Raw genomic sequence first — 20775 nt, forward strand, 5'->3', positions numbered from 1 at the left:
AGATACAGGAATATAAAAAATGTGCTTGGCAAAAATATGTGGTGGCTAATTAATATATTTACATTTTCTAGTTATAATGCACTTGGGATATTAGTTTATAAAAATTTTGAGTACTTTCTAAAAAGTAAATAATTATCAATAGCAATCAAAATTATTTTAACTATAATAATATATACAAAAGATATAATTATAAAAATACAAAGGCTACAAGTTATACAATTAGGCTGGTCTATCTTATAAATAAAATATACACACCTCTAGTATTCTGAGAATAAGCAAAGGATTACAAGTGTTGTAGCTGTTCCTCCAGATAGCCATTTGTTCATTTATTAACACCAGGGGCAATAACACAACGCTAAAAATAAACATGCATCAACTGTACAATAAATACTTACAAAAACCTCTGTCTGTCACAACTAGTGAGTGCAAACAGAACTTCTACCCAACCTTAGTGCATTTTTATTTTCACAAGTAAAACAGAAAAGGAAAATAGTGAATTTAATGCTATTCAGCACCTTTTGTAAAGTCAAAAGACTCAACATCTCCATATATCAAAAACATTTGCATCTGTATCACCAAACATGTAAATTATTTTGTTCCATCTTTAACGTGATTTTATTTACATTACTTTTTAGTTCAATAAATTTTAACAATATTTAAAAATTATCTAAATTCATAAAAGTATTTCATAAATTTCAACATTTAATTATTATGTACACATAAGGAAGTCCATGAAAAAAGTTAAAAGAAAATGTAGTCATAAAGTTCAAGCAACATTGCCAATTTAGCAAAAATCCCAACCAAATCAAGGCAGAGGCATTCAAACATTCAAAAATCTTTATCTGCTGCCAACATGAACAGAAACATTTCCAGTAATAAAAGTCAGTATGAGAAATAATGTGGAAATCACCAGTAGAAAATATATTTTAATAGGCATGACATATGTTTAAGCAACAGTAATGACTTTATAGAAAACTTTTATGACACTGTCATGTATGAACTACCTGGTTTGATTGTATGATAAAGGTGTATTTTAGAACTACAGAAGTTGATTTCAAAAAATATATTGTAGCAGCCATAATTTTATTTCCAGTTAAAACACAGTAAAACGTGAAAAGTAAAATTTATAATTAACTAAATAATACCCCCAGTATTAGAAAATGTTAAATCCCACGCTATTCTAGCAATAATGGTCTCTAATATAATATAGTCTGATGTAAGAATTGTGGAAAGCCAATAATAAACAATCAGACATAGGTATGGGCTTAAAGTTTCACTGAATTACTTAGGTAGCAAAATATATGAAAAATTAATAGAAAAGTAAAAAGATAAAATAAAAAAATATTGCACAGCCACATTACCTAGAAAGTAAAGTTGATGTTTAAAAAGCACTAAACATGGATGATATAAATTATCTTCCATATAAAAAGTATAAATATTTCTTAGAACTTATCAGCATCTACATTTTAATATAATACATTATTTGAAACATTGTTGAATGAGGTAATTGTCCAGTCGCTAACAATGCTTTTATACTATTGGAAATATTTGAGGGCAGCAACCAGAAAGAATTTCTCTAAAAATATTTCCGAATCAAGAACAGCTATATGTGCAGCTCTCCCAATGAGTGAATCAGCTGTATTGGGCAATGCATTGATGACATTATAGCGAACCAAATTACAGTCCTTGCTTTGCAGAACGGGTCGAAGCAAGTTGTGGATCATTTCTGAATAGATCTGTCCTGTGGAACCAACAGAAAAAAGGAAAATTAGTTCACATTAGTAACTGAAAATAAAAAAACTATGCCAATTTTTAGATAAGCTATAAAATTTAGTTACATTATTTCCATATAAAGCAGAAAAATGGCTCTTTTTAAAAAGGTTTAATTTTCCTCCAACTATCATTTTTGGGACTGTTTATAGAAAATATAAGTAATCACATTATCTAGTCAAGTGGAAATAACAAATTTATTATACATTATTCTTGAAATTTGATATATATATATTTTTTTGAGATGGAGTTTCACTCTTGTTGCCCAGGCTGGAGTGCAATGGCGTGGTCTCGGCTCACTGCAACCTCTGCCTCCCGGGTTCAAGCCACTCTCCTGTCTCAGCCTCCTGAGTAGCTGGGATTACAGGCATGCACCACCACATCCAGTTAATTTTTGTATTTTTAATAGAGTTGGGGGTTTCACCATGTTGGCCAGGCTGGTCTTGAACTCCTGGCCTCAGGCGATCCTCCCGCCTCAGGCTCCCAAAGTGCTGGGATTACAGGCGTGAGCCCCCACGCCCAGCTGAAATTTGGTATTTTTAACTCAACGCAATGCCTATAACAAAGAAATAGTTTTCTTTAACGTTAAGTCACTTATAACTCATTAAACAATTATGAAAATAAGCTAGACATGGTAAGACATTTTGATAAGGCAAAATTATAAACTTGGCCTACAGCAAATACTTTAAAAATGTTTCTGTGGCAGTCAAAATTTCCAAATTATTTTAAGAAAGAACAGCAACCTCCTATAGTCAGATGAACAATGTAAGCTTGGCTCAAATAACATGATCTTTTGTTTGGTCTGTAGGTTTATTTAGTACTTGTGTTCCTCTCTCATTTTTGGCTCTTTTGTTTTGTTTTGTTTTTGGAGACAGGGTGTCACTCTGTTACCCAGTGCAGTGGCATGATCACAACTCACTGCAGCCTCCACATCACAGGCTCAAGTGATCCTTCCATCTTAATCCTCCCGAGTAGCTGGGAGGACACAGGCATGCACCACCATTTTAATTAGCCTAGCTGATTTTTTATTTTTGGTAGAATGGGGTCTTGCTATGTTGCCCAGGCTAGTCTCAGAGTCCTGGACTCAGGTGATCCTCCTGCCTCAGCCTCCCAAAGTGCTGGGATTACAGGCATGAGCCACTGCACCCAAACTATGTTTAGCTAATTCTTACAATGGATTTACTGAGGTCATACTAAGCACATAAAAGATAACGATTAGAATACATCCACATAAATGTATAAACTGCCTTCTACGGGGCAAAACATTGTTTACAATGCTTATGCATTACTATATACTAATAAATGAGTACTAACTGCCCATGGAACGTGTGAGCTTTACAGAGGTAAATATTAAATTTCAGAAGACAGGTAGGATGCTGCCTGAGGAATGACAAGAAGGGAAAAGTATACAGAAGCACAATCAGATATAGGAAAGAGAGGTGTTTAAGAGAAAGACTGACTTAATACATACTCATCAAAAAACTTTTTACTCCCACCTCTCCTCTTAGTTTTCATTGTGAGTCAGGTTGGATTTGTGGTTCCATGCTATTTTAAAAATATGTTAATACAGGAAGAAGTCTAAACATGTCTTCATCATTTGATTCCCCTTGTCCCACAATGTCACAGAACCTCACTGTTAAAATAAGGGACATTTATCTAGTTTCAGCTACTCATCTGAAGGTTAAGACTCTTCTGAATTTTTTCCTTAGGTGGACTCTAGCCTTTGCTAGAACAGAAGTTAAGGTTACTTTGATGTCACAAATGTACAATAAAGGAGTACTTACCATGTACCAGGTACCATGTTAGGCATTGTCAATAGAAATGTGCTTAAGAGAGTTCTTGCCTTAAGGAGCTGTTCACCGTCACAATGTAGAAAAATAAAGGATTAAGAGTTTAAAATCAGCCTCATTCCAAAAACGGATCTGAGGCAATATTGAGAGGTAGGAGACCAGGGGTTTTTTTTTGAGACAGAGTTTCGTTCTTGTCTCCCAGGCTGCAGTGCAATAGCACGATCTCGGCTCACTGCAACCTCCCCCTCCCAGGTTCAAGCTATTCTTGAGCCTAACCTCTCAAGTAGCTGGGATTACAGGTACCCACCACCATGCCCGGCTAATTTTTGTATTTTTAGTAGAGACGGGGTTTCACCATGTTGGCCAGGCTGGTCTCGAACTCCTGACCTCAGGTGATCTGCCTGCCTCGGCCTCCCAAAGTGCTGGGATTACAGGCAGGAGCCACCACGCCCGGAGACCAGGTTCTTGACCTAAGTCTGTAATTAACTAACTGACTTCAGCTAAGCCACTTAGTATCTCTGGGCTTTAGTTATAAAATGAGTAAACAGGACTCAAGTTTCCTTCTGGCTCCAAATGGCTATACTTTAAATTTATTTTGTTATTCACAAATAGCAAAAGAAAAAATAAAGTCTTTATCATTTACTATCAGTAAAGAGGGGCAAATCCTTGCTGCCACCTTTGCGTAAAAGTGAGGTACAGCAGAACATATGACAAGGATGACCACAATTGTCAATCCCAATAATTCAGAGGAAATCAAAGTATGAACTACTTCTGAGGCAGCAAAATGGAGAGGCATTTGTAATTAGATGAAAGAACTACTTCATTGGTAAAGGCAGTTCACGTGGCAGGTGAGAAGAATGGAAGAAGGATAGCTGTTAATATAAGTGGGTGGAAAGGAAGTTAACAGGAAAGAGAAGGGTGACAGATACGAAAGAAAGTGACTAAAAGAAAAATTTTGGAAAGAGCTCATTAATACCTATAACTCTTTGAAATACTTTTATTCCATTACCTGACTGTTTGTCCTTTAAAGCTGTTTTACACATTTCAATGCGGGCAGAGTGATAAGGAACATAGCGATCCTGTAGGGATCCCACTAGCACAACATTTTTGAAATAATGAAGCCCTGTGAATAGAATATAATAAATTACAATGCAGTAGTTTACCAGATTTAAAACAAGTTATTAGTATCATATTAAGTGGCCAAAAAATAAATTTCCTTAGCAGTACTAAGTTTCTGACTTTGTCAATACTTGATGAATCCTTTCTCCAAATTTCTATATGTTCTCTACAAAAAAACCCACTTCACTGTTATGTAGTCTTGATGCTGATATGAGAATGTGTGTTTGCACTGGGAGCAAGCACTGTTGCTCAGTGGTGTGGAGACAGGCGAGAAACAGAGTATGTGGACTAATGTTCTATAGAAAGTATTCCATGACATTCTTACCTTCCAAAAGGTATTCATCAATATTTAGGATTATTTCCAAAGAAACAAAATTATACTCTTCCATTAAAACAAACAAAACACCTCACAGAAATCATTTAAAGCTGACTTTTTACTTTCTTTTCATTTATAACACTTGCTTAATATGATTTATATTTACTTTTTTAAAATTATTATTATTTTTTGAGATAGAGTCTCGCTTTGTCGCTCAGGCTGGAGTGCAGTGGTGCAATCTCAGCTCACTGCAACCTCTGCCTCCTGGGTTTAAGAGATTCTCATGCCTTAGCCTCCTGAGTAGCTGGAATTACAGGTGTGGGCCACCACACCTGGCTAATTTTTGCATTTTCAGTAGAGACAGGGTTTCACCATATTGGCCAGGCTGGTCTTGAACTCCTGGCCTCAAAGTGATCTGCCCACCTCGGCCTCTCAAAATGCTGGGATTACAGGAATGAACCACTATGCCTGGCCTAAGGATCTTAATCTTGAGAAGAGTATGGATTCACACACAGCCAAGTGTGACCATATGATACTATCTATGCCAAAAATAAGGCCATCCTTAGATTATACCACTTTTTTGGGGGAGGTGACATTTTGAATGTATACAATCCTAAGGAGATAAATGAAATATCAAGTATCTATTATAGAAGTTAATTGAACATATATTTGAAATAATATTGTATAAAATATTAAGAAAAAATGACTCCCCCCCTTCATTCTCACATCTCATGACACAATTTGACACTAATATCTTCATCATTATTAGTGCTACTTTGGGAATCATCTATGTGTCCTAGAGCACAGGTATTCATACATTTACCCCTGGAGTCATCTAAGACTCTCTATGGTGTAGATAGTTGTGTATAGCTTTAAGAAAACTGATTTCAAGGCTGGGCGAGGTGGCTCATGCCTGTAATCTCAGAACTTTGGGAGGTCAAGGGGGGAAAAGTGCCTGAGCCCAAGAGTTTGAGACCAGCCTGGGCAACGAAGTGAGATCCTTTCTCTATGAAAATTAGCCAGGTGTGGTGCTGCATAACTGTAGTCTTACTCAGGAGGCTGAGGTGGGAGGACCCCTTGAGCCCAGGAGGTGCAGGCTGCAGTGAGCCATGGCTGTAGCACTGCACTCCAGCCCAGGTGACAGAGCAAGAGCTTGTCCTAAAAATAAAAAAGAAAATTGATTTCCAGATCCCAACCTCCAGATGTGTTTTTTTTCTAAAAGTGACTTGACTTTCTCCCACTTTACAAGAGAAAGATATTATCTCTCCAATCTATTTCATATCTTATTAAGGTACATGGCCCTAGGGTATAAAAGTCTCGGGAAAACCTAAGTCTAACTTTTTCTGACAAAAAGTCAATTTGACTTGACTGTTTATGACAGTGAGAAATGGCTTTGCCAATTGGATTTTATGGCACACATTTCCTATAAATTGAATGAGCTAAATCTGTAATTCCAGCAGAATGAGTTGAGATGTTATATTTTATGAAAATATAATTAATGGCTGGGTATGGTGGCTTACTCCTATAATCCCAGCACTTTGGGAGGCCGAGGGTGGATCACCTGAGGTCAGGAGTTCGAGACCAGCTTGGCCAACATGGCGAAACCCATCTCTACTAAAAATACAAAAATTAGCCAGGCATGGTGGCAGCCACCTGTAATCCCAACTACTCAGGAGGCTGAGGCAGGAGAATCGCTTGAACCCAGGAGGCGGAGGTTGCAGTGAGGCGATATTACGCCACTGCATTCCTGCCTGGGTGACAGAAGAGACTCCATCTCAAAAAACAAAAACCAAAAAACCCCCCCCAAACCAAATAAATGAACCTGTACCTGGACCTTATACTCCTCTGCTATTACCCATTTCTTGGCATAGTGTTGTAGCAAAATTCTTCATGAGTTTTCTATGTGTCTCCCTTCTCTTCCTTTCCTCCTGTTCTTTACCGAACCTATTCTCAGAAGTCTTTCTTACTAATTACACCATGTAAATTGCTCTTTTAAGATCACCAATGACCTAGACAATGCTAAAAATTTAAGGATCAATTCTCAGGCCTCATCTTATTTGACCAAATTTTAATTCTACCTGGTAGCCTAAATTTGCATCTGAAGTACAATGGTTATTTCAGGCCAGTATGTCTTCTCCAAGTAAGTCCAAATAAAGTAACTGAGAAATCACCTTGTGTTAGTGATTTGAACATAAGGCAGCACTCTCTTTTCTGATGGGTAATTTTAGGAGAGAAAACAATACTTTGTCTTCAGGCATACATGACATTTTATTCTTTACTCATCTATCTCTCTGCTTTTAATGACCATTTTTATATCTGCTCCTCAAATCTAAATTTCTGGCCTGCTTTTCTTGCCATATAACTTGACACAAAGCTTTGTGTCACTTTAATACTCACTATTCCTAACACCAAATTCTATTTCCAAAATTTTGCTTGCTACCTTAAATTCATTATTCTATAAGCCTATTATTATTCTAGTCCAATGAGAAATATTGGCCACCTTTAATTACTAATTCCCTCATATATACTACATCATCAAGTTTGGCTTGCTTCATATGTAGTGTATGTTGCTTTCTCCTCTTACCAGTATCACTGCTATTCTCTACTTGCTGGTCTCATGACTTCCATTATACATTTCTTTCCTGAGAGTTTTATTTTATATGTTTCTTTCAAATTAAATTTTATTTTTAATTTTTTGGAAAAATTTTAAATTTATATCTGCTTCTTTTTTAAAAAAAAAATTTCATTGTAACGTTTAGAAAATTTCACATCCATTATAAAACTTTAGTTATGCAATATGTCTGGGAGGGATAAAAAAGTGACCATATCTTTATCTGTCCCTGTTTAAAGTATCGGATTAAATTTTTAAATTATAAAGTATATGTCTTCCCTCAAAAAATATCAATATTGGCTCTCACATATTAAGGTCCACTCAATTTAGCTAAGTAGTCTATAACATAAAAATCTGGCCCTAACTTTTGGTGGGAACAAGGAACTTACCAAGTTGAGGCAGTCTAGTTGAGAAGAAAGGACACATTGGACTAGGGATCAGGAGACTGATTAGTTTAGGGTTAAAATGCTGTATCTCTGAGAATACCATTTTATTTCAGCGTAGTATGGAACTATTGTTAATGAATGTAAACAAATCAACAGGTTGAAGGAGAACTTCCTATGGTGTGCAGTTATAGGTGGGTTCGGAAACTGATCTGGTTAGCTTTCTCAGATGACTGGGCATGGCTGAAGTCCCCAGGCTGGTCTCCTCTGCTGGGGGAGCAACATGGTTGGTTCACTGGTTTATCTAATAATGGCTTACTCAATTGTGCTTTAAAAATATAATCATTTGCTATTGATGCCTGATGTGAAAAAGGTTGGTAGAGGAGGCTGGGTTAAACTATTTTTAGTGCTCTATATTGAAAAAAAGATGTAAAATATTTTACTAATTTCTCTCCAAGTTAAAAAAAATTAAAAATATGTTAGTGCTTAGTGCTGAACACACAGTAGGCTCTCAAATATGTTGACTAACAACAGATTTGATTTTTAATAATCCTGTAAGTGGCTCCTGAAATGCGTATTTCTCAAGGGTTCTGGATAGGTGACATATAACTTGTGTTCCCTCTCTCCCTACCCTTTTTTATTTTTAGAACTGAAGCAGTTTGGCTGGGTGCAGTGGCTCATGCCTGTAATCCTAGCACTTTGGGAGGCCGAGGCGGGTGGATCACAAGGTCAGGAATTTGAGACCAGCCTGGCCAATATGGTGAAACCCCGTCTCTACCAAAGATACAAAAAATTAGCTGGGCATGGTGGCGGGTACCTGTAATCCCAGCTACTTGGTAGGCTGAGGCAGGAAAATCGCTTGAACCCAGAAGGCAGAGGTTGCAGTGAGCCAAGATCACACCACTGTACTCCAGCCTGAGCAACAGAGCAAGACTGCATCTCCAAAAAAAAAAAAAAAAAAAAAAATCTTCAACTATTCCCCCTTTACTACCTCCTCTTGCCTTCCCCCTTGCCCCGCCGCCCCTGCTGCCATTCACTAAGGACACAGCTAACAGTTGTGTACAGGCATGCCTCATTTTTTTGCATTTTTCTTAACTGAGGTTTATACAAAGAGTTTATCAAAAGCAGAAACCAGACTTGATTGTATTTGGATTACTTATATAAGATACATTATGTATAAATTAGTGTCATTGATGACTGTTCTTTCTGAAAATTCATAGTAATATAATATTTTGCCAGATGTTTGTTAGTATTGTTTACAACTCCAGAAGATTGTACACTTAAAAGGTTTAACTTTTTCAAATTCAGTATTTTGAAAGCAATCACAGTTTTATACAGGTATACCTTGTTTAACTGTACTTTACTTTACTGTGCTCTGCAGATATTATGTTTTTTACAAATTGAAGGTGGTAACCCTGCATTGATCAAGTCCATTGGCACCATTTTTCCAATAGTACATATTCACTTTGTGTCTCTGTGTCACATTTTGGTGATTCTTACAATATTCAAACTTTTTCATTATTTTTATATCTGTTATGATGATCTGTGATCAGTGATCTTTGATGTTACTATTGGAATTGTTTTGCAATGCCATGAACCATGCCCATATAAGACAGTGAACTTATGGACTATGCTCTGACTGCTCCACCAACTGGCCATTTCCCGTCTCTCTCCCTCTCTCCTTGGGCCTCTCTAGTCCCTGAGACACAACTATATGGGAATTGGGCCGATCAATAACCCCACAATGGCCTCTAAATGCTCACGTGAAAGGAAAAGTCGCATGGCTCTCACATTAATTATTTTTATTTTTTGAGACGGGGTCTCACTCTGACCTAGGCTACAGTGCAGTGGTGCAATCATGACTCATTGCGGCCTCTACCTCCTGGGCTCAAGGGATCCTCCCACTTCAACCTCCCAAGTAGCTGAAACAACAGGTATGTGACAACACATTGGATTTTTTTTTGTTTTTTTTTTGTAGAAATAGGTTCTCACTGTGTTGCCCAGGCTGATCTCAAACTCCTAGGATTCAGTGATTCCCAGCCTCGGCCTTGCAAATTTCTGGGATTACAGGCCTGAGCCACCATGTCTGGCTCTGTTTCTTACTTTAAATCAAAAGCTAGAAATGATTAAGCTTAGTGAGGAAGGCATATCAAAAGCCAAGACAGGCTGAAAAGCAGGCTTCTTGTGCCAAAGAGTTAGTCAAGATGTGAATGCAAAGGGAAAGTTCTTGAAGGAAATTAAAAGGGCTACTCCAGTGAAAACGCAAATGATGAGACACCATAACAGTTTTATTGCTGATACGGAGAAGGTTTGGATGGTGTGGATGAAAGATCAAACCTGCTGCAATATTCCCTTAGCCAAAGCTTAATCCAGAGCAGGACCCTAACTCTTTTCAATTATCTCAAGGCCGAGAGAAGTGAAGAAGCTGCACAGAACAGCTGGAAGCTAGCAGAAGTTTAAGGAAAGATGTTGTCTCCATAACATAAAAGTGGAAGGTGAGGCAGCAAGTGCTGATGGAGAAGCTATGGCAAGTTATCTGCAAGATCTAGCTAAGGTATATGTTGACAAGACTACACTAAAAAGCAGATTTTCAATGTTGAAAAAATTGCCTTCTATCGAAAGAAGATGCCATCCATGACTTCATAGATAAAGAGGAATCAATACCTGGCTTCAAAGCTTCAAAGGGCAAGCTGACTCTCTTGTTACGGATTAATGCAGTTGGGGCCTTGAAATCAATACTCATCATTCCTAAAGTACTGGAGCCCTTAAGAATTATATGAAATCTACTCTGTGCTCTATTAATGGAACAACAAAGCCTGGACTACAGCACATCTGTTTACAGCATGGGTTACTGAATATTTTAAGCCCACAGTTGAGACCTACAACTCAGAAAAAAAGATTCCTTTCAAAATATTACTGCTCATTAACGATCCCCCTACTGAACCAAGACCTCTCATGGAGATATACATTAATCTCCTAGATTAATGATGTTTCCATGTGGGCTAACACAAAATCTATTCTGCAGCCCAAGTGATCCATTAGTTATTTTGACTTTCAAGTCTTATTACTTAAGAAATACATTTTGTAAGGTGATAGCTGCCATAGGTAGTGATTCCTCTGATAGATCTGAGCAAAGTAAAATGAAAACCTTTTGGAAAAAATTCACCATTACAGATGCCATTAAGAACATTCATGACTCATGGGAGGAGGTCAAATATCTACATGAACAGAAGTTTGGAAGAGGCTGATTCCAACCTTCATGGATAACTTTGAGGGGGTCAAGACTTCTGTGAAGAAAGTAACTGCAGATGTGGTGGAAATAGCAAGAGAACTAGAATTAGAAGTGGAGCCTGAAGATGTGACTGAATGGCTGCAATCTCATGATCAAACTTGAATAGATGAAGAGTTGCTTCTTACAGATGAACAGAGAAAGTGGTTTCTTGAGATGGAATCTATGCCTGGTAAAGATGCTGTGAACATTGTTGAAATGACAACAAAAGATTTGGAGTATTACATAAACTTAGTTGAAAAAGCAGTGGCAGGGTTTGAGAGGATTGATTCTAATTTTGAAAGAAGTTCTACTACAGGTAAAATACTATCAAACAGCATCATATGCTACAGAGATATCTTTTGTGAAAGGAAGAGTCAATTAATGCAGCAAACCTCGTTGTTGTAATTTAAGAAATTGCCATAGCCACCTCTATCTTCAGCAACCACCACCCTGATTGGCAAAAACATTATGATTAGCTGAAGGATCAGAAAATCATTAGCATTTTTAACAATAAAGTATTTTAAAATTAAAGTATGCATACTTTTTTTTTTAGACATAATGCTATTGCACACTCTTGACTATAGTATAGTGTAAATATAACTTTTATATGCCCTGGGAAACCAAAAAAATTCATGTGACTCACCTTTTTTTATGGTGATCTGGAACCAAATCCATAGTATCTCCAAGGCATGTCTGTATTTTGTTCCAAATTCCTTTCTTGGTATATACACAATTTATTTTTCATTTTAAAAATATAACTGAGATTATAGTAGTTATACTATTTTATGTCTTTTTTCACCTAATATTTTGGGGACAGCTTTTCATGTTTGTACAAATAAATTTATCTCATTCTTTTAACTACTACATGGAATTACCAGGAATAACTTTTAGTATGTCTCCTATTTCCCTAGCAAAGGACATTTATGTCCATTCCACTTCAGAAGGGAGGGGACATAAAAAAAGTATAACACTGCAATGAATAGCCTTTACCTAATTGTATGAGATTTCTGTAGGAAAAATCCCAAAAGTGGAATTGTTGAGTACATTCTTAAAATTCTGATAAATGTACTCTCCAAAAAGATAATAACATTTCTCCTTCCACCATTAATATATGAAGGTTTCTGTTTCACACACTCATCAATACTGTATAGCATCTGTTAAATTTTACCAACCTAATGGCAAAAATGATTAACTTATTGTTTATTGGCCTTCCATATATATATATATTTTAATTTTTAATTTTATTTTTTGGTAGCTAACTGCCTCTTTTCTCTTTTGCCCATTTTTTTCTGTTGGGTTGTTATGTATTAGGAACAGCAGTACACATTATACCACTCAGGCATAAACAATATTACATGTCACCTCCAGATGTGTGCTCTGTGAATTAATTATGTATTTGCCAGATTACATGATCATTAAAACTTCCTCACAAATTTCCCACTGATTAAGATTTTTAAAAGATTTCTGTATTTGTAAGAATAAAAGGCATTATATATTTCTAAATAAAATTATATTAAAGACATTTTTCAAAATAGCTCTTTGCAGAGATTCTGATGTACTTCTCTAGAGAAACAACACTAAGGTTTGGAATTATTGCTTTAGACTGAGATCCCTGCAAGAAGTGTCTATGGCTCCTCATGTTCACGCAGCTCAGTGGAAGCAGGCAAAATCAGTAAAAATTAGTCAGAGGATTTCAAAGGTACCCTTTCACTCTCAGATTCCATGATGATAAAATAAACTTAAAAATTCTGATACTGACTAAATACACTATGTTGTTATACTTCTAAATGTGATTCTTACGACAGTATTGTACTTTAAAAATGCATTTTAAACTTGGTAACCAGTTTTCTAGTTATTCAAAAAAAGTGTATTAATACTGATATTGTGCTTTTGCACAGAGGGTTTGCTTTTTATATTAGCCAAGAACCAAGTTAGTTAAATATACTATGGCCCTTTTTGAACCTTTTGGCTTCAATTTCTTGTCTAGCAGTGTTGGCTACAGAAGGCAGAAACTCAAAGTGAAGCACAGCAAGCTCCAGAGGTGCAGTGCTGGTAGGAAATACAGCAGTACTTCATCTGAGTTGAAGTACAGCCAACAAAAATGTCTGAAGTCTATTTTGGGAGCTAATATTCTAGGTTTATCTTTTCTACATCTACCTTGATTCTAGCTCCTCAAAGACAACGTAGTTAACTAGTCTGTGGGTGAATACTTCACTGAGCCCCTCAAGTGGCTAATTATTTGTTGAACCTTTAATTTGGGAAAGTGACAAGATTTCCCTATTTATAGGATGACATGGTTTAACTAGAAAAATCTGTAAGTATGTTGTTACTTTTTACCAAGAAAAAGATTAAAATAAATCTTCCATATTGCTCTGGACTATATGATAATACGATTGATATATGAACACCTTAATTGAAACTTTCATCTTCATAATCTAAAGTCTTTCCAATTCTTCTGGCTACTCATTTGTTCTAAAACTTCAGAGTTTTAATGCAATTCACTTTGGGTCATTTTGTGTTTACTTTCTGGAACTGGCTAAAGCAGTGGTTCTAAACTGGTGATTTTCTGCTCCAAGGAATATTCTGCAGCATCTGAAGATATTTTTGGTTGTCACTGCTGAAGCTGGAAAAGTGTATGTGCTACCGGCATCTAGTGGGCAGAGGCCAGAGATACTGCTAAACATGCTACGACGTTCACGACAACCCCTGAAAACAAAGAATTCTCCAGCCCAGAATATCAACAGTGCTGAAGCTAAGAAAACTCTGTACTTTTAAAACTGACATATTCTTAACAATATTAAACTATGCTTATTTTTACTCATTTTAAATAAATTTGAATGAATTTTCTTCCTAAAATAATGTTAGCTGATGCTGGTTCTTTCCTGCACTTTCAGAAACAAAATATACATATTATTTACATATCAAAAGTGATACCTAAGATTAAATCCCTTTGTAACCTCCTGGATACAGAGTACTTTGTGCCACAGTAGGACAGCAGGAGCTTTAGTTAATTTCTATACATTATTTGTCAGAATTCAACAGCTGGTAAAAAGACTCTAAGCAGGTGTTTTTAGGAAGATCTTAAAATAAGGATATATTGCTTTTGAAATTCCAACAATGAATAGATTCTTTTTTGGCGATTTTGAGCCCTCATTATGGAATGTCAGAGTGGCCATGATTCCTCTCTCTGCTTTAGTAATATAATCTTGACTACTTCAACACTGCTGTCATCTAATGTCTATATATTACACATTTATTTTACTTTCCACATTGCTCTAGCTCCTTCATCTTTCTTTTCCCTGCTATTCAATGCTGAGATGCTTGTATGCCACCTGCAAATTATTTACATATTCTATTAGCAATCTGTAGAATACCATAGGTTTTGTCAAAAGTTGCTATAAAAATTTAATGAATGTTTATAATTGCAATTCCTTAATCAAAATAGATAATTTCCCTTTAAAAGTAACATTTCTGTAACCCTTTACCAGATCTATTGTGTTCACAAAAAAGGTAATTTCTCACCCAATAAATTTATGATTTTTATAAAAAATACAGTATTTCTCAATTGTTTTACAAAACACACAAATTATTTTAGACTTTTAAAAAGCTTTCTTCATTTTAAAATAATGAACAGCTTTCAATAAAAGGAAAGCTATTAATTAATGATATGTTGCATAGAAAAAGACTGTTTCAAAAGGAAGACCCACAGAAGAGGCTTTGCTTAAATAAAAAAGGCAAAAGGGCAAATGGCTGGATTTTGATTTAAACAAATAATTTTAGGCTTTTCCAAAAGAATGGAAAATTCGCTGTTCAGAAGAAACTGAAGCAATAATCAAACCAGGGCATCCAAGACTGTAGCTTTAGAATAATAAAATATAAAAAAGAAATGATCACTTTCGATTGTTTTAAAACACTTGAGAATAGCATATTGGTTAAGTACTCTTTTTCTTTGTTCTATGTTTTCCTGTTTTATTTAACTTGTTTGCTGTGAACCTATATATTCTATTTTGTGAATAAAGTAATTATATGTAAATATACAGGCATAGCAACTTTCTAGGGATGGACTACTCATTTCTCACAATTCACTAGATATGCTCCCTCCGAAAAAAACCCCAAAACCCAACATCCCACATGAAATAGTTCGAGAGACTTGTTTCAACCTCTACAACATTATAATTTTAAAATCAATTGAAATACTTGTTGATATTTAAAAGTGCTATTAGAAGTAGCTTTTTAAGTTGCTGAAAATGTATATTATCGGCTTAACATGATGCAGTGTGAACCATGCGCGAATGCTTACTGGCTTTTCATAAAGCTAAGTGACCTCAGGCAAGTCATTCAATCTCTCTGTGTTTCAGTGTCCTCATCTGCAAAGTGGGGACAATATTACTACCCTAGAGGGTTAAATAAGCTAATATGCATGTGTGTTTAAATCATACCTAGAACGTGGTAAATGTTACATGTGTATTAGCTATTATTATTTTTCCAGTATTTTAGTATTAACCAATGCATTAGTCACAATTACTAGAAAATGGTACTCTTTTTCTTTTTGAGATGGAGTCTTGCTCTGTTGCCCAGGCTGGAGTACAGTGGCAGGATCTTGGCTCACTGCAGCCTCCAACTCCTGGGTTCAAGCAATTCTCCTGCCTCAGCCTTCTGAGTAGCTGGGATTACAGGTGTGCGCCACCACGCTGGACTAATTTTTTTGTATTTTCAGTAGAGACAGGGTTTCACCATGTTGGCCAGACTAGTCTCAAACTCCTGACCTCAGGTGATCCACTCACCTCGGCCTTTCAAAGTGCTGGGATTACATGCATGAGCCACCATGCCCAGCCAGAGAATAGTACTCTTTAATGTTTTTTCCCAAAATGGATATTAATTCAATTCAGATATATACTAATAAACTTGTGAGTACAAAGAGAAATCTTAAAACATAAAAACAATTTTAAGTCATTTGAATAATTTTTATAGCTAGTAATATCAGCATTTAGATAAAGTTGTTAAAAAAATTTTCCTAAGATATATATTGTTTGTGTAAAAGTCAACTTCTATAATCTATAATACTAGTGGTTTTGTTTTTTTTTTTTTTTTTTTTTTTTTTGAGACAGAGTTTCAGTCTTGTTGCCCAGGCTGGAGTGCAATGGTGCGATCTCGGCTCACTGCATCCTACGCCTCCTGGGTTCAAATGACTATCCTGCCTCAGCCTCCCTAGTAGCTAGGATTATAGGCACCCGCCACCATGCCTGGCTAATTTTTATATTTTTAGTAGAGATGGGGTTTCACCATGTTGGCCAGGCTGGTCTCAAACTCGTTTCCTCAGGTGATCCACCTGCCTCAGCCTCCCAAAGTACGGGGATTACAGGCGTGAGCCACTGTGCCTGGCACTAGTGGGCTTTATGTTTTTTAAGTTTTTGAGAAAAAGTCTGGCTCTATCCCCCATGCTGGAGTGTAGTGGCACAACCTCAGGTCACTGCAGCCTCCACATCCCTGGTTCAAGCAATTCTTGTGCCTCAGCCTCTGGAGTGGCTGGGATTACAGGTGTGCATGACCATGCCTAGCTAATTTTTGTATTTTTTGTAGAGATGGGGTTTCACCATGTTGCCCAGGCTGGTCTTCTTTTTTTTGGCATGGAGTTTTGCTCTTGTTGCCCAGGCTGGAGTGCAATGGCGAGATCTCAGTTCACTGCAACCTCCGCCTCCCAGGTTCAAGTGATTCTCCTGCCTCAGCCTCCCAAGTAGCTGGGATTACAGGCGTACACCACCATGCCTGGCTAATTTTGTATTTTTAGTAGAGATGGGGTTTCTCCATGTTGGTCAGGATGGTCTCGAACTCCCGACTTCAGGTGATCTGCCTGCCTCAGCCTCCCAAAGTGCTGGGATTACAGGCGTGAGCCACCATGCCCCGTGTCCAGGCTGGTCTTAAACTCCTAAGCCCAAGCAATTCACCCGGCTCAGCCTCCCAAAGTGGAGAGATTACAAGTGTGAGCTACCGCACCTAGCTTAGGATAGTAGTATTATTTTATTTAAGTCACTTCTTCATTTTTTTTTTTTTTTTTTTTTTTTTTTTTTAACCATTTACTAAACTTAGTAAACTTAGTGATTCTGAACTCTACAGAATCACTTTACACATATTATCTCATTTAATCCTTTTAATAATCTTATGAGATACTACTATTCTCATTTTACCAATAAGGAAACCGGAGTTTATTTAAATTAGGTAGCCTAGTCAGTGTTTGAACTATAACTAATATCTATGTGTGATGTCAGAGTTTGGTTCTTAACAGTTTTAGTCTAGTACAACCAGATCATGCATTATAAGGCAAATAATAAATTAACAACTTAAAAGAAAAAAATCGAACTAATCTTTACAGTTATATTTTCTTTACAGTTTAGATATTCTTATGTTGCTATTACTATTGCTAATTAAATTTTACTTTGTATAATGCTGTATAAAGACATAGACCTCAGGAACACTTACGTTCAGCTTTGCCTTTCACACATTTCCTAACTTGTCAGCAAAGGGTATGAACTCCATAGCTCCACACAATGGTACCAGCTAATATTGTTTTTCTCACATGAGAAGTATATGCCATGTTTCATTTTGTAGGAATATCTTGTAATTTGATCAATCAAGTATATATTTCTGTATATTGTAAGAAACTTACCATTGATGCTTTGTATCATTACAAACAAAATCATAAAACTCAATCTATAAGACAATTTTCCTTTCACTGATTCTAATAGTAGACAGTACATGTAATAATCATTCCCAAATCTCTTTCTCATATTAAGAACAACATTTAAGGCAGAATCCTGAAAAAGCTAAAACAGGACTCAAAAGCAGTGGTATTTTCAATAACTACATCTATTAATATCAAATATTTCAAGAGTAGAATGGAAGACATGGGTGATAGGAATGAGGATAAAAACAGATGTAGATTTAAATGGCCAGGGCTTAAGTTCACAAATTCAAGTAACTTCAGACTTAGAACTACCAGTCGCTGAATATATGGGCTAGATTTACATCTTATTATATAATATTTAAACTATTTTTGAATATTGAAAATAATATTAAAAATATCATTGATTCATTTGTTAATTCTATCGGTGTACACTAGAAGAGCTATGGTACATACTGAATGTGTATGTGGGAAATGGGAACGAGTAGTCATGACAGATCCTACTTAAGGAAAGGAAGTTAAGACATAAAAATAACTGACATGAGATAAACTATAATGAGTATGGTAAAAGGTTGATATATAATGCTATGGAAGTTCAGAGATAATATTAACAATTTTGAGAATGGGAGGCAAAGAAGTGAGGTCAATCAAAGATGACCCTAAGGTGTTTCAAAGGAGTAATTGAGAGAACAGTACCATTAAAAAAAGGACAACAGGAGAAGCGGCCAAAGAAGACAGTATGTTCAGTTTTGGACATATTTAGTTTGATATGTAAATTGAAATGTCTAGCAGGCAAATGACGATTGAAATTCAATAATGAAATCAGTCCTGGAGACATAAGATTGGGGACATAAAAGTATATATGGGACAGCTACTTAGGAGGCTGAGATGGGAGAATTGCTTGATCCACGAGTTCAAGGCTGCAGTGAGCTATGATTGCGCCACTGCACTCCAGCCTGGGTGACAGCGTGAGACCCTGTCTCAAAAAACCCCAAAGGTATACAGGGAGTATTCTGAAAGTAGAGGAGCATTAAATCAGATAGGGCATCAAGAAAAGCTTTTGATAGCAGGTGGCATTAGAGTTTAATTTTAGAAGGTAAACAGAATTAGTTCTGAAAAGATGGGTAAACACATGAGGAGGTACAAAACACATGAGGTGATACAAAAACACAATACAAAAACACATGAGGTGATACAAAACCACGAGGTGATACAAAAAGCATGAGAAAATGCAAGCAATCAAAAACCATGAATAGCATGACCACAGCAAAGGGTGTGGGTGTGGGTGTGTGTGTGTAAGATAAAAAGAAAACAGAGAATCAGAGACCAGATTATAGAGGACTTGATGCCCTTATCCATGGAATTTAAACTTCACTGTGAATACCACAAAGCATCATGAAAGATTTTCAAATGAGACCAATATGGTTTGATATTAGATGGCCAATATAATCTATGGCTTCATTGGATGATCATTTCATCTAACGACGAAGTGAGAATGGGGAGAAGGGGGTATATATGTGGCAGGGTAACCAGTTTGAACAATAATTTAAGTAAAAGTGATGAAGGCTGAACTAAGGCAGTGGCAAAGAAGAAGAGAAGCATCCATCAGCCACTAAGAAGGTTAAATGTTTTAAAACTTAGCAATTCCGTAGATATGGGGTATAAATAAGAGAGGAGAGTCAAGAACAGTTTCTAAGCTTCTCACTAGGCAGATGGTGATGCCATTCCAGTAGATGTGGAATCCAGAGAAGTAATCACGGGACAGATGCACTGTCTGAAAACACCAGATTTGAAGCACCCATGAGACATCTCCGTGAAGATGCTAAGTAGGCCTCTAGGTGTATAAGTCTAGAGCACAGCAAAGGACAAGCTAGAGATACATATTAATATTTGAGAGCTACCAATGGTAAAGATGGATATGGAATGATGCTGTCCAAGAAGAATGTACAGAGTGAGAAGAGCAGAAGACAGAGGCTAAAACACAAGAGCAGCTTTCATAAAGGGGCAAGGTAAGAAAAAAAGCCCATATAGGAAGCAGAAAAAAAGCCAAGATGGAAAAAAACCAGGAGAGGTGGATCCCGCAAAAATGGAGAAAGGAAAGTATTTCAAGGAGTTTTCAGTAGTCTTAAATGTCTTAATGTTCAAATAAAAGAAAAGAGATCACTGGATTTGGCAAGCTTCAGTGGAGTGGTGCAGATAGAAACCAAAAAAGTGAAAAAAAGGGGGGAGTAATGAAAGTGACTGTTCTCTTTCAAAAGGTTCAACCCTACCCCCCAACACTCTCAGAAAAAGGGGAAAGGGGGACAAGTACAGAATAAGAGATCAAGAGAAATATTTATTATTATTATTAAGATGGAAGAAATGGGAATAACTTTATCTATTAAAGGATTAATTACTGAAAAGAGAAAGAGTTTAAAGATACTGATGAGAAGGCATGAGTTTCAAAACGGAGAGGGTAATTATTCTTGAACAGATTATAAATCTTTCACTGAACTAAAAGGAATACATAGGTTAATTAATGTTGGTAGGTTGAAAGAAATGTCTTGAATTTCAAAGATAAAGTAGAACGCAAAAACAAAGCTAACTGTGAGAAATGAAGGGAGCAGTGAAAATCTGAAGTTTGAGGAAAGGTGAAAATTTGGGAGTGTGTCTAAGGGAATAGGTAGGAAGCTAACTAGCGATAACTAGATAGGGACCCCATGGACCTACAGTGCTGCTGATTTTGCGTGTCTGTGTGATCTTTTTTGGAAGAGCTCAAAAGCTAGGTATAAAAACAGTAATACAGATTTGCAAGATGACTAGGATAGAAAAACAAAGAGTAATACATGAAAGACAA

The 20775-nt window shown here is 36.4% G+C and overlaps 1 protein-coding gene across 14 annotated transcripts in view; it reads right to left on the minus strand.

Annotated features, from left to right (window-relative positions):
- Nucleotides 1–295: 295 nt before the first annotated feature.
- The window catches only part of FAM135A (family with sequence similarity 135 member A), a 146511-nt gene continuing 126031 nt past the window's right edge, over nucleotides 296–20775 (minus strand). For all 14 annotated transcript variants that reach the window (XM_055257111.2, XM_055257074.2, XM_063630508.1 and 11 more), the window contains 2 exons: nucleotides 4570–4683; nucleotides 296–1741 (listed from right to left, as the gene is read on the minus strand). In XM_055257111.2, coding sequence (XP_055113086.2) covers nucleotides 1536–1741; nucleotides 4570–4683 — 320 coding nt within the window. In that variant the 3' untranslated portion in view covers nucleotides 296–1535. The remainder of the gene's footprint in view (nucleotides 1742–4569; nucleotides 4684–20775) is intronic.

This window comes from Symphalangus syndactylus, chromosome 2, assembly GCF_028878055.3.
Source record: "Symphalangus syndactylus isolate Jambi chromosome 2, NHGRI_mSymSyn1-v2.1_pri, whole genome shotgun sequence".
In the NCBI taxonomy this organism is placed as follows: Eukaryota; Metazoa; Chordata; class Mammalia; order Primates; family Hylobatidae; genus Symphalangus; species Symphalangus syndactylus.